Consider the following 12,909-nt stretch of genomic DNA (forward strand, 5'->3'; position numbering starts at 1 on the left):
ACTTTTACACACACACACACGGTAGTTTTCCATTTTTTTTTTTAATGTTTAAACTTCATTTCAAAAAGCAGGTTTGCTGTTTGCAACCATGACAATTAAAATGTGCTTTAGCACAGCTGTCTAGAACATCTCTACAAGCCAGTCAGACAAATACATGACATTTCAATGAGTAAAAAAGAGCATAAAACTGTAGGTGTAAGAACAAAATGTTAAAATGCCTACACACAATAATAAAAACCATCAATTACATTATCACATAAAATAACTCAAATGTACAAAAGTTTGTGACAGAAGGGACAAAAAGGACAACACAAGATATTGGAAAAACGTTTGTGTGCTCTTTGGGCACTTAATTAAACATATCAAAATCATCATCTTCATCGGACTCTGCAAAATATTTCACTTCTTTTCTAGCCCGGCCTGTCCGTGGCTTTGGGGCAGTTTCGGAGGCAAAGCCTGACTGAAAGACTTCGACATCAGAATCCTGGTCAAAAGCGGCCTTCTTGGGTTTCTTTGGAAAAGAAAAGACAAGTCAGTTGTGATGCTGTGTTACAGTTTCCCTTTTCATATTCAGAATTGAAGTAAACCTTCTCTAACACCTAATTTCTAAACATACCTAAACCCCCATTAGCATATTAGCAACCTATAATGAGACCACGTACTGTTTATGTAAAGTAACCCATTAAGATCTTTTTAAAAGGAGAAAATATGGAACTCACCTTGCTTGGTGTTGGTTTAGGTGTTTTCTTCCCAGGGTTGTATTCACCTTCATTTTCTGAACTGGATGCTTTCCTTTTCTTTGCCCCTCTACCTTTCCCTAGGTGAAAGAATATGATTTAACTTCGGATTTTTTTTTTTTAATAAAACTGCAGAGTTCAGCAAACTGAAAAAAAAAACCCCTTACTTCAGTATGTCTACATGTTCAAGTTCAAATTTAGTTTACAAGTCAAGCTTCTTCACAACAGCAGTAAAATAGCATATATTTTATTGTCTCAGGTTTAAATCTAGAACACTTCTTCCAAAGTTGCCATTCACCCTAGCGACTCAAGCTGTTGGTTCAAGACAGGGACAGACTTCACTAAATCAATGACTTCTAGATTTCTGAAGTACTACAAGTCCTTGGTCACCTTCTGTACTGATTACCCAGCACTAATTCACCTTTACTACTTAGTAAATTTACTGTTAACCTCAACTATCAACACCGGCACATCCTTTACAGACTCCTCTGATTACACCGCTTGGCATGCTGTGTTGTGAGGACTCTGACAACTGGGACACCAAAGAATTGCTTTAAAAGAAAACCAACAAAATGCTACTTGCTGGAGTTACTACCAGAATTTTACTGCCTTGTAAAAAGAACTGAGATTAAAGAAAATAAGCGGTATCCAGTAGAACTGATGAATGAAAAAAAAGGAGTGTGGTGGACCTATGAAATACATTCCCAACAGAAAGGTCAGATAAAAAGTTCACACCTTGTTTATTCAAAAAAAAAAAAAAAAAAAAAAAAAAAAAAATCAGTACACTATATTTGTCACAGAAAAAGCACATGGCTGAGTAATCTACTAGTGATTAATTTACTAATAAATCAATGTGATTCTAATTTTAGAAACAGTATTTCTGCTTCCTTAAAAAGTGTGTTTCCTTAAAAACCTGTGTTACAGATGCGAGTGTGGAGCAGCACAGCACCAAAACTCTTACCTTTGGGTGCTGCAGTCTTCTTTGGAATGCCGAATTCTGAATCTGAGTCAGAGTTTACAGTTTCCACCTTCTTGGCCTTGGGAGCTCTTTTAGGTTTAGGGGCCACATCTAATTTTGCTGTTAGAAGTTAGAGATGATACTAAATATGTTAAATTCACATATTAGTTAGAAGTGTTACATTTTATTAGATACTCCAATTACAGTATAAATGGCAGATATTAAAACAAGATGAGCGATTTCTGCACTTGGGGAAAAACACACTTCAGGTTTTTATGCTAAAACTGCATGGAATAAACAGGAGTCATACTTCGAAATCCATCAGTGTGCATCAAGTTCCAGTGTTTTGATTAAATACTTTTTCTTTTTTTTTTTGAGCACAAAACAGGTTACCAGTAGAGCAGCAACAGAAGTTCTCCAGGTTGGCTACTTTAAAGCGTTTGAATACATTACCGTGTTTAAAGATACAGCTTGCTGCTTGTGACATTTTTGCCTTCACAGTGGTACAGCTGCAGTAGAACTTTCCCCATGACTACTGCAGGAGTTGTTAGAGAAATAGTGCATTTGACTCGGTGACATTGTTTTCTGACAATCTCCATGAAAAGGAACTTCAGAAAAAAAAGCAGAAATTACAGAAAGGGGACATAACTGAGAAGATTTCTTCTTAAAGAATTTTAATTACTGCCATGCAACTAGTCTTGCCATCTTTAGAAGTCAGTATGTTCACACAATGGATGGCAAGGGATGGAATCACAGAATCATTTAGGTTGGAAAAGACCATCGGATAATGCATTCTATATGCTTACAGACAAGTCAGTCTTTTGCAGAACACTCAGATACACTACTGAGCTACGCTCTTTCTTATCAGCCACAAATATCTCAAAGATGATGAGGGAAAAACACTCAGCCACCAGGAATGTGGACATCTGTGAAAACTTGGGTATCACTAGGGGAATGTGTTCAGACAACAAGAGAATGCCTCCACAAACCGTCTGGCTGATGCTTTAAACTGCTGCCCACTGGAGAGTCACTGCACAAAGGCAGTCTTTTGTGTAAGACCTACTGAGTAGTCCAACGATCAGGTCCTGACAATACAAAAAACAAAGCCTTCCTTGGCATCACGAATGGGGAAAAAAACCGCTGTTGACTATGGCAGCATTTTGGATAAGACTTGGTGAGGGAAGCAACAAGTCAGGAACCATATTTGAAAGCAACTTGAAATAGATCTCTCTAGGCATCTCAACTGGGAAAACAGCTGTGTTACTGTAAAGTAAAACTAAGCAAGCCACAAAGACCAACCAGTAAGGCAGGAAAAAGTACACAGCAACTGACAGCAGAAGGAATACTTTTTAGAAGCATCACCAAAAGTAAGTAGGTAGTTATCAGTAAAGGAGGGAGCAGTGTTACCTAAAGGTACATGATTTTAGGTCCCTTAAGGCAACAAAGTCCTTCACACAGGAAAAAGCTTTACCAGCCTAAGAAACATAGGCTGGGGGACAGGAAAAGGAAAGATTCATAAGTTCCATCAACTTGAAGGGGACAAGCAGAAACTGTGACCAAGAGGAGCTACATAGAAGGGATCCATTTTAGGTCTAGGTGACATTCAACACCAGGAGCTGAGGTTTAGACATCCTCCTACAGGACTGTGTATGTTTGGGCCAGGTAATTGTGCCTCACACAGTTCCTCATATTGGTAATGTGAAATCTGCATACCAGACAGAAGTCAAGTACGCTCCATTGACAAGTACTGCCCAGCAGATATACCATGAGACTTAACTATCTTCAGCTGGCCCCCTGAGTCCTCAAGTTTGTTCACTGATTTTAGAAAACAGGCAGACTTCTCACTGACAAACAAGGAATTGGGGAGAAAGAAATAACTGGGGAATCAAAGAGAGATATGACACACTGCCACAAATACAAGACTTATTCTTCCCTTGAAACAGCCTGTCATCACCGGTCAACTCCTGTGAAGTCTGCCTGCAGAACACCAAGTCCAATGGACAGCAAACCTAATTGTTATCTGGTGGCTAAAGTAATAATGTCCATGGCTTCCAGAACATGCATCTCCCTGGGATTCTGAACTGCTACCTTAGATTGTATACCTAATGCCTGCACAAGTGGGAAGGATCTCTGAGAGCAACTACACCTCAATCAGCTCAGCCAAGCTCTCCACTAGTTATCATGATACAAAATGGAAGTTTGCAGTGGGGTCAATGTACACAGGCTCTCAAGAAGCCCAAGTTTTTGGCAGAAAGTTCAGGAACGGTATCAGTCCTACAGCTGATGTGAAGGGCATGTCTCACTGCTAGAATATCAACAGCTGGCTGGGCTATCCAAGGTGAGCAGCTGCTTATAATGGAAGAGAAGACTGCTTTTCAGATTTCCCTTAGGCTTACTATAAAGCACTAGAACCACAGACCTCTCGAGTAGTGCATGAAGAGTAAGCTCAGCAGTCTCTTGATCCTCTGTAGTGAACACCAGAAGTCAAGAGATTTCATCTCAAATTGACTGAAGTCTGAAAAGAAGCTGAACTCATACCTATTTCTTTATTTCTTCTCATTGAGAAGGGAATATGGCTGTACAGATAGCAAGGCACATAAATGCTTCTTCAGTTTCAGCTTTCCATCCTTACAAATCCAAGCTCTGAAGTTGCAGAAAATCAAACACTGGAATAATCCTTTCAGCCACACAACAGGCATTCCCAGTGTGAGAGTGAGTGGATGAAATATTACAATACCAGAAAATGTGTTTTGAAGAGGCTGCTGATACAGGGCATGAAGATGGACTTAGAATCAAGGAGACTAGACGACCGATGAACTAAGCATGCTAGGTTATCACTGCACTGTCAACCTGTGATCATGAAACTCTGATCATGTCTAATCTAGGCAAAGGAGAAGAGATGAAAACTGCTGAAAGGAGGATCTGCAAGAAGTTCACACCTTATGTTGAATTTGACAGAGTTGAAAATAAATGAACGCATTCCCACTTTGAAGATGTGAAGAGACAATGCAAAGGTGGAGGACGAGTTTTAAAAAAATGGATTGGCTTATAGGACAATCCTATACATACCCTTTTTAGCAGCTACTGTTTTACTTGGAATTTTCTCTGTTTGTTTTGGGGCAAAAGATGATGAGAAAACAGGAGCAGAATCCTCTTCATCACTGTCCAATTTTGTTGTATCTACAGTCACAGAGTATGTTTAGAATAAGATTTGTTCACTGTATATTTTAAATCATCAATACTAATTAAAGTCAAAATTAATCTCAAAAAAGTGCTTCTGATACTACAGCTAGGCTATGGACGTACAGTGACTTTCTTATCTAATATACAAGCTTATTCCCTCCAAGGATGACAACCTCCTTCCCCTTTAGAAATCCAGACATCCTCCTTCTATAACTACTGTGTGAAGTTTGTGTACACCACAAACTCCCTAATATATTCCATAACAATTGGTCTAAGATTAAATAGATCAGCAAAAACAGGCTCACCATCATCTGTCTTCTGAGAGTAAGATGGAAAAGAGAAGATGTTCCCAAAATCTTGATTTTTCTTGTCTTGAGATGTTTTTCTACTTCCAAACAGGAAAAAGAAAATACATGAGTTGCATTAACTACATACTGAAGTATGTAGACATTATAATATCCATATGAGATTAAATTCCTGGTTTAGCACTACAAAGCATTTCTAACATTTTTGTATATGCTTGCAGCAGTCAAACCCCTAAAACTGTCATTCAGTCGTGAACTTCAGGCATTTAGAATTAAAAGAATTACATTTTTTCCCAATAGGTATGTATACCAGACTGGCACAAGATGGAGAATGGAGAATTTTACAAAATGGAGTTTAAACAGATGATATTACTGACAGCGTACCATAATTTGGGAAGTTATGAACTGCAAGACTGAGATAACATATGCCTTAATTTCTCACAAGAAGTGTATACATTTTATTTTACATAGTACATGTAGAGTAATAACAGGTTGATGTTGCTCAGTTTTGTTCAGAGACTTCTGTATTAAAAAAAACCAAAACAAAACAGTAAAGAAATACTTATGAGTTACAGTACTTACTCTGGAGATGGTTTTGATTTGGCTGGGGAGAAGTCATATTCATCTTTTTCTAAACTGTCTGAGGGAACAAACTCATCCTCTCTGTCATTTGTAACTGGAGAGGCTTTTACTTTGAGCTCATCCAAATCATTATTATTGTTGGCATCTTCATCATCATCGGCATCATCTTCTTCTTCTGAGAAGTCAAAAGTATATTTGGGCCTCTCAGCTGAAAAAAAAAAAAATCACATATATACACGTTTCAATATATTTATTTAAAATGTAAATAAATTAAAGTGGAAGTCACTAAACAATCCCTGTCTCAGAGTATACGAGCCAAAAGCCTAGGGGCAAATAAACTTTTCTGAGCCTGGAAGAACAGACAGACACAATTTAAAGCATTACTAAACATCCAACACCACTCATGGCTTGCTCAGATAACTACAGCTAATGGCATTATGGAGACATCACTGCATAAGTACTTGGAAAGAATGAGAATCCTTCATTTACAATTGAAGTTTTCTTGAATCTATCATTTGAACACTCTTCCTAATTACGTGCTTGAAAAAAATGATGAACAATTTCCCAGAAAAAAAAACTGTGTGTTTTTCTTAAACTATCAAATGTTTATATATTTTCCAAACTCCAAGTCTCTGATATTTTTGCTTTTCATGAACTGTTTAGAATTTTTTTTTATAAACTTTTATTAGCTATTTGGGCTTTTGCGCTTTATTTGACAGTATAATTGCATTAGAGTAATTTTTTTTGTTTGTTTTAATGGTATTACCTTATCTATTTCTTGCATAATTCACTAGTTTTGTGAGTAATTTCTATTCTAGTGTTTAGAATAAGGGAAAAGATTTTTGGACCAAGTTACGAAATCATTCAGATCAACTCTGAAGTTCCTGGTCTTGACATTAAGATTTTTTTCACTTACTGCACAGTGAAGAAAATATAATGCAAGCTATCTGTAGGAGATAAAGTGCTAAAGGAAGGCTATGGTCAAAGGAAAATCTAGGTTTGTAGCTGAAACTTCTGGTCACAATGTGCAATCCACAAGAACTTGAGTACCTGCAGCTCTCCTAAGCAGAGAGTCTCTTGGAATAATCACAGGCTCATTCTCTTCTAAATCACTTTCAGACTTGGATTCATCATCTGACCATGGGTTTCGTTTCTTCACTTTTTTTGAGCTGGATTTTGTAGATGATGGTGTTCTTCTTAGCCTAGTACCTGCCACAAGTTAAAACATTCACTACAGTCAGGGAAAAAAAATATTTTCATCTTTTCTAATCATTCGCAATGCATAAATTTAGCATAATTTTTTATCTTTAAAAGTTCTCCTTTAAATGCTGTAAATTTTCTTCTCCTTCCTGAAGAAAAACTTAACATGATCAAATTATTTCACACAGAACCTGACCTGCTGCTGCAAAACAAATTCATTTAATGACTGAAAAACAAAAATCTCATTTTTGAGGTTTTAGCTCCTCTGCAGTCAAACTTCCAGATTTTTTTTAAAGGTTGTTGGGGTTTTCCAGGAGAAAAACAAGCAGGTTTCCACTATTCAGGGACCAAGATCAAGAATACAGTTATTGGAAAAATCCAATTAACATGGGAAGCAGCACTGTTACCCCACCAGAGGGTAACAATGAGTCAGTCAATTGCAGGGCAAGCTCAGGTCAAGTTGGGCTCATTTGCTCTGGCTCAGCATTGGCTAGGATAGATTTGAGCTACGTGTAGACTACTCAGTCATAACTGTACTTGGTTAATCTATTCAGGTTGGATAATCCCCTGAATAATTAAAAACAGATCTTATCTCAGAAGAATTATTTGCATAACCACTTTTATTATTTTAAAAAAAAAAAAAATCAAGCTCATAATTAAACCTTCTCTTCTGTTTTTAGCTTTTTTGTTGCTGCCCCCCCACTACCATGTATTTCTCAAACAGTAATAATAGAATCCTACTAACACAGGAAAACAAAGTTACCAAAGACACTGGTTAGTCTGCCAAGCTGTAACACCTCTAACGTCTAAAAAGTCTGAATAACTGAATATGTCAATAGGAAATTATATTTATTTAATGAAGTTTCACAGTCTATGCTATTACTCAGACTGAAGGTGACTGCCATGTCCTTCAACATCAGAGAGCGTGCAAATTAGAAAGTTCAGTTTGCACAGAATTAGTCTAATTATGTAAAAATAATCTATTTTTCTACTCACAAATTCAAAGACTTAAACCCCCAACAAAATCAAATGTAGAAAATGTAAGATCCACCAGCCCTAGAAAAGCAGCTTACACAGCAGAAATTTCAGCAGGGTACTTTCAAGTGTTTCCATACATCTCTTTAGGGAAGAAAATCAGATGAAACAGTGATTATTGTGGTATATTTCCCTTCTCACTATGTGTTAAAAATATATTTAATGCCCAGTGAGTATACACAACTAAGGTTAACTGTGACTGTGTGTAAGGATCTTACCAGGCTCCTTCTTCTCTCTCTTAGGTTTAGGGGGTTTAGTTGCTGTGGCTGATGTATTCAGTGAGTCATCCCCACCACCCTCAGCTGGCACACCACCAAATTCTTCATCAAATTCCATTTTTATTGCTAGAGAATCACTTTCACCCTAAAAATACAAAAAAGTTGTGTAAAACAGAATAAATTACACCTTTATATTTCAAGATAGAGGTGGAATAGTTTTCTAGAAGACAATAAATGAAAGTAGACTAGTAAACTGACATTTGTTAAACAGTCTGGGAAAGAATCTCAATAAAAACACCTGAACAACAAGTAGTCACAAAAGGCTTGCAAATGTAAAAGAAATCCAGTATTAACTTCTTCATGTATTAGGTCAGCAAAACACTATAAATACAGCATTAATGAGGTCTAACAGTTTGGATTTATGCTAACACAGCAGAAAAATATAGCAGTTAAATCATAAATAATGTAATTATAGCAATAGTTTTGATTTACCTTTTTCTTTTTCAGCAATTTCCTACTGGCATCAGCTTTCATGGCCGATGTAATCTGTGGAACTATTCTTCTGCCAAATGGTGATGGCATGGTCTCTTCCAGCTGAAGTTTCTTCATCTTGGGTTTACCCACTTTGCCTTTTATTGGTTTGCCAACCATGCCAGCCAAAACATCTTCTCTTTCCTGCGCTTCTACTTTCTAAGAAACAAGAGGGGATGGGGTGAGGGGAACATATTCTTTTTTAATGAGGACAAAGTGGAACACAGTGATTATTTAAGATTCATCTCCTTTTTACATGGAGCATAAGACTTCCCTTAATTCTCGTCTGAACTGTAACACACTTTTCAGAAATGGAAAACCAACCACTTCATCTTGGTAAATTATTCATTAACCTGTACAGTTAAAAACTACACTTTTATTCCAGATTAAGCGCATATGAACTTCAGGACACTGCTAGACTGAAAAATCTTTCTTTTATCAAGTTTCCATTTTTCATCTATGTGTCTGGGTACCGATATAGCTTTTCAGTACTTCAGCATTTAATTTAAGCAGCTAGTTTCTATAGTCATTTTCACAGCACTTTTTCCAGTCCTTTAATCAGCTTGTTTCACAGTACGAACATATAGCTGAAATATGGACATCCAAACAGAACACTCCCAAATGCAGCTGTACCATGAACACACAGAGAAATAAAACAAACAAACGTCTTATTTGTATTATCCTGTGTCACTTCATAAGATTACAATCAGCCCTTTTCAGGTAACATTGAAAGCTGAGGCTCAGCAAGTTATTCACCAATAGGATTTTACCTTTTTGCAGAGTTACTGATGAGGTAAAGTAAGAGCCCCTCGTATAGTACTTATGGTATACACACTTCTCTCCTACACGTACAGCTTTGCACTTGACAGTATTTATTGCCTCACAACCAAGTAGATCATGTAGAACTACTATAATTATTACTGTTATCAGTTACTACTCCCAGTTTTTTGTGTCATCTGAAAACAAATTTTCTCCTCATAATTTTTCTTTTATCATCACTGACTTGAAAAAAAACATCAAATAGAATGGATGTAAGAGACAATCCCTGAGGAACACAACTAGGAACACAACTAGTCAATATTGATTTCCCACTTATTACTATATTTGGAGGTCTCCCTGCTTTTAATCCAAAATGTACTTTTTACTATTTTTTGCTTCAGATTTAATACTTATAATTAATTAATGTTTTTAATTAAATTCATTTAAATTTAATATTTTTAGAAAGATATCTAACATAAAACATACTTCAAGCTCTTCAACAAAGGCTGCTAAATCTTCTTTCCAGAGATCTGAAGGAGATTTCCTTTTAAGGTCATTTAGGTCTCTCTCCTAAAACATGAAAGTAGTAGGTAGACTGTAAGTTACTAAGTTACAACTGAAGTAAATACTATCAAAACTGAACATTCACAATTAGATGCATCAGTAATTGCTACATCATTTTGGAACAAGCCTTCCACGGTGTACCAACCTTTGAATCTCTCTGCTTAATTAACTCTTCTACTTTCTCTTTTGTGAGCGACCAGAGAGACATGTTTAAAATATAGTTAAAGTCAGGGCCAGAAGTCGAGCCAGAAGCAGAGGAAGCATCATCATTTGGGTTCTGTGGGTCCTCCTCTTCTGCTGCCTAAAGTGAAATATTCACAATTATAAGTATTAATAATCCTAGCGCTATGTATGAACTGTAATACCGCTCCAAAGCACCATCATAGAGTACTAAGGTGTGCCCTCATGGATTCAGTAACCTTAACATTTTTCTGGACCCTTCCAAAAGGCCATGTTCCTGTGACCTTCTATAGTGGATTATTAAATCATTTGATTTAAGAAAACAAATCTGAACCTGATGCTAGTCATATGCCTCATATGCTATTGGCTACAGATATTGGTACCGTCCTAGCTACCTCACAGGGCTGAGATCTCTGCCCTTGGGAAATGAATGTATATTTGTTTCTTTTCGAAATGAGCACAGAATTTGGATAAAAACTGTTATCAAAACCCTAAATACACAAATTGTGGTTTGGAAGTGGATCAAAATTTCTCATTATAATAGTTTTGTAATAAAATATAACACACTGTTAAAATACAGTAGTAAAAAAAATGGCAAAGCAAATCAAATGAGAAATTATAGCAAAAGCAGTGGCAATGCCACAGAAAAGGGGTGGCTGACAGAAATTTCAAGTTGCTTTTCAAAGTAGTTTCATTTTCCTGAAGTAAAGCATTAAATTAAACTTGTCACACCTCTCTTCTAGAACAATAAAAAAATTCCCAAGTTTTAAAAAAGCAGAAATAAATTAGGTCAAGGTCACTTTTACTAAAGTGAGTTCAAAAGTCATAGCTTTATAATATTTATGTTTCATTACAGAAAATTGGTGACTAAGTTATATATAAATAATTATATTTTGCAGTCATATGACAAATAAATAATAAGGGGAAAATCAGTTATATGTGTGGGGTAACTGATGCAGCATTTTATGTATCAGTCAGTTAGAAATCAAGTTGCCAGTTTTGGGTACATTAAGAAATTCAGTCCTCTGCATTCTCATTTTCAGTCTTGTATTATCTGGTTTTCTTCTAAGAATTATCCATATATGATATCAATACTATGTGACAATATTTTTGTACAAGTTTCATGTATTTTTTTAAATAGAAGCCAATAAGGAGTAATAAATAATCTTTACAAAATTTATAAATTAAGTTCGATTACTAGAAAATAAATATCTGAATACATTTATATTATTTATATCATTAACAGCATCTAATATATTCAGAAATTTTGGATTATTACCTTTTCCTGTGCTTCTTTCCAGGCTTTTACTGGATCAGACTCATAACCTCTCTGGACCAACATTTGAATCAAATCTCTTTTTGATCTGTTCTCTACAAGACACACACAACACCAGGGAATGAGGGGGAAAGAAAAAGAAAAAAAAAAAACAAAAAAACAGTGTCATGAAAATAAACATCTTACATGCAAGTACATTCTACCATATTTAAACAATTTCTAGATTTTCCCCCACTGTTACCAATTCTAACTTACTTTTACTCACCTATGGTAATTTTTCCTTGTATCTTCTCTAGAACGAAACGAGCTTGATTGTTAAGCTTAGTAGACTCTGCACCCAGCATTCCCACAAGCCATTCCTTGCGTAAGCTATAATAATGTAATCGCAAATCAAAGAACTCCTTCAAGATGTCTTGCACAGTTTCATACTTCTTTAAACATCCCATATGATCAAATAGCACCTACAAAATACATAATATACTATCTGAGAGAGATTGTATAACTCTAAATTCGCTAAACTTTGTGTATACATTTATTTCTATTGCACATATACATACACCATACAAAAAGCTGTATTTTGAAGACTGTGAACTCAAACCTTACTATGGAACTACACAGCAGATAGCTGGATAGATTTTGTTTTTATTCACAAGTAGATTTAAGGTGAGATTTATGGTAACGTGTTCAAATAGGTAGATAGGTATATACAGAATTATATGTCTGAATTCAGTTGAACGACTAATTTTATCTAAGTATTAAAGCACAAGTTCAGTAGCACCTAACAATTCACAACTATTTAACATAAAAATTTAAAAGCATCTTTAATTTTTGCTTCAGCTGTGAAAACTGCCATCCTTCAAGTTCAAGCACAAACAAAGTAAGAAATCATTTTTACATCACAGGTGGAATCAATCCTGCCTGACTTCTGACATCTCCAGTTTAGGCATTTATAGGTGAAATAGTCACCCTAGGTGCCCTCTATAGTCAATTGAAAGAAATAAGCCCCTCTAGAGGGCAATTCATCTAACATATTTTTTGGGAGTTGAGTGAACGACGACTAGCTCCCATAACTTTTTAAGATGCTTACACTAGGGCAGATTAATTTCTACACATACACAGAAAGCAGCCCTTACAATTTATTTCAGTAGGCAGAAAATGCAGGATTAAGCTGCAAAACATTCTGTAATCTGTTAAACATTAATCTGAAGACAGATTCTCATAGTAGTTCATACGGCTGTTCAAACGTGTGAGAAATACTATCGCCTTGATTTGGTGGATTCGCTTTTCAAGCACAGTCTACAAAATGCGTTAAGCAAGGCCTTTGTCCTCTTCCAATTCCATGGTCTTTCATTTATTTTTAACCTATTTTCACATAGTTTTT

At 35.9% G+C, this 12,909-nt stretch overlaps 1 protein-coding gene across 4 annotated transcripts in view; it reads right to left on the minus strand.

Annotated features, from left to right (window-relative positions):
* Positions 1–26: 26 nt before the first annotated feature.
* Positions 27–12,909, minus strand: part of TOP2B (DNA topoisomerase II beta) — a 64,451-nt gene continuing 51,568 nt past the window's right edge. The window contains exons 24-36 of one of the 4 annotated variants that reach the window (XM_086742683.1): positions 11,794–11,989; positions 11,532–11,623; positions 10,218–10,373; positions 9,995–10,078; positions 8,711–8,908; positions 8,219–8,363; positions 6,816–6,974; positions 5,766–5,973; positions 5,184–5,263; positions 4,765–4,875; positions 1,699–1,815; positions 720–817; positions 27–511 (exon numbers count right to left, since the gene is read on the minus strand). In XM_086742683.1, coding sequence (XP_086598809.1) covers positions 350–511; positions 720–817; positions 1,699–1,815; positions 4,765–4,875; positions 5,184–5,263; positions 5,766–5,973; positions 6,816–6,974; positions 8,219–8,363; positions 8,711–8,908; positions 9,995–10,078; positions 10,218–10,373; positions 11,532–11,623; positions 11,794–11,989 — 1,806 coding nt within the window. In that variant the 3' untranslated portion in view covers positions 27–349. Of the gene's footprint in view, positions 512–719; positions 818–1,698; positions 1,816–4,764; positions 4,876–5,183; positions 5,267–5,765; positions 5,974–6,815; positions 6,975–8,218; positions 8,364–8,710; positions 8,909–9,994; positions 10,079–10,217; positions 10,374–11,531; positions 11,624–11,793; positions 11,990–12,909 lie in introns of all 4 variants that reach the window. The other 3 variants (XM_086742682.1, XM_086742685.1, XM_086742684.1) reach the window with 3 other exon arrangements.

This window comes from Chlamydotis macqueenii, chromosome 2, assembly GCF_036417535.1.
Source record: "Chlamydotis macqueenii isolate bChlMac1 chromosome 2, bChlMac1.mat, whole genome shotgun sequence".
Classification (NCBI taxonomy): Eukaryota; Metazoa; Chordata; class Aves; order Otidiformes; family Otididae; genus Chlamydotis; species Chlamydotis macqueenii.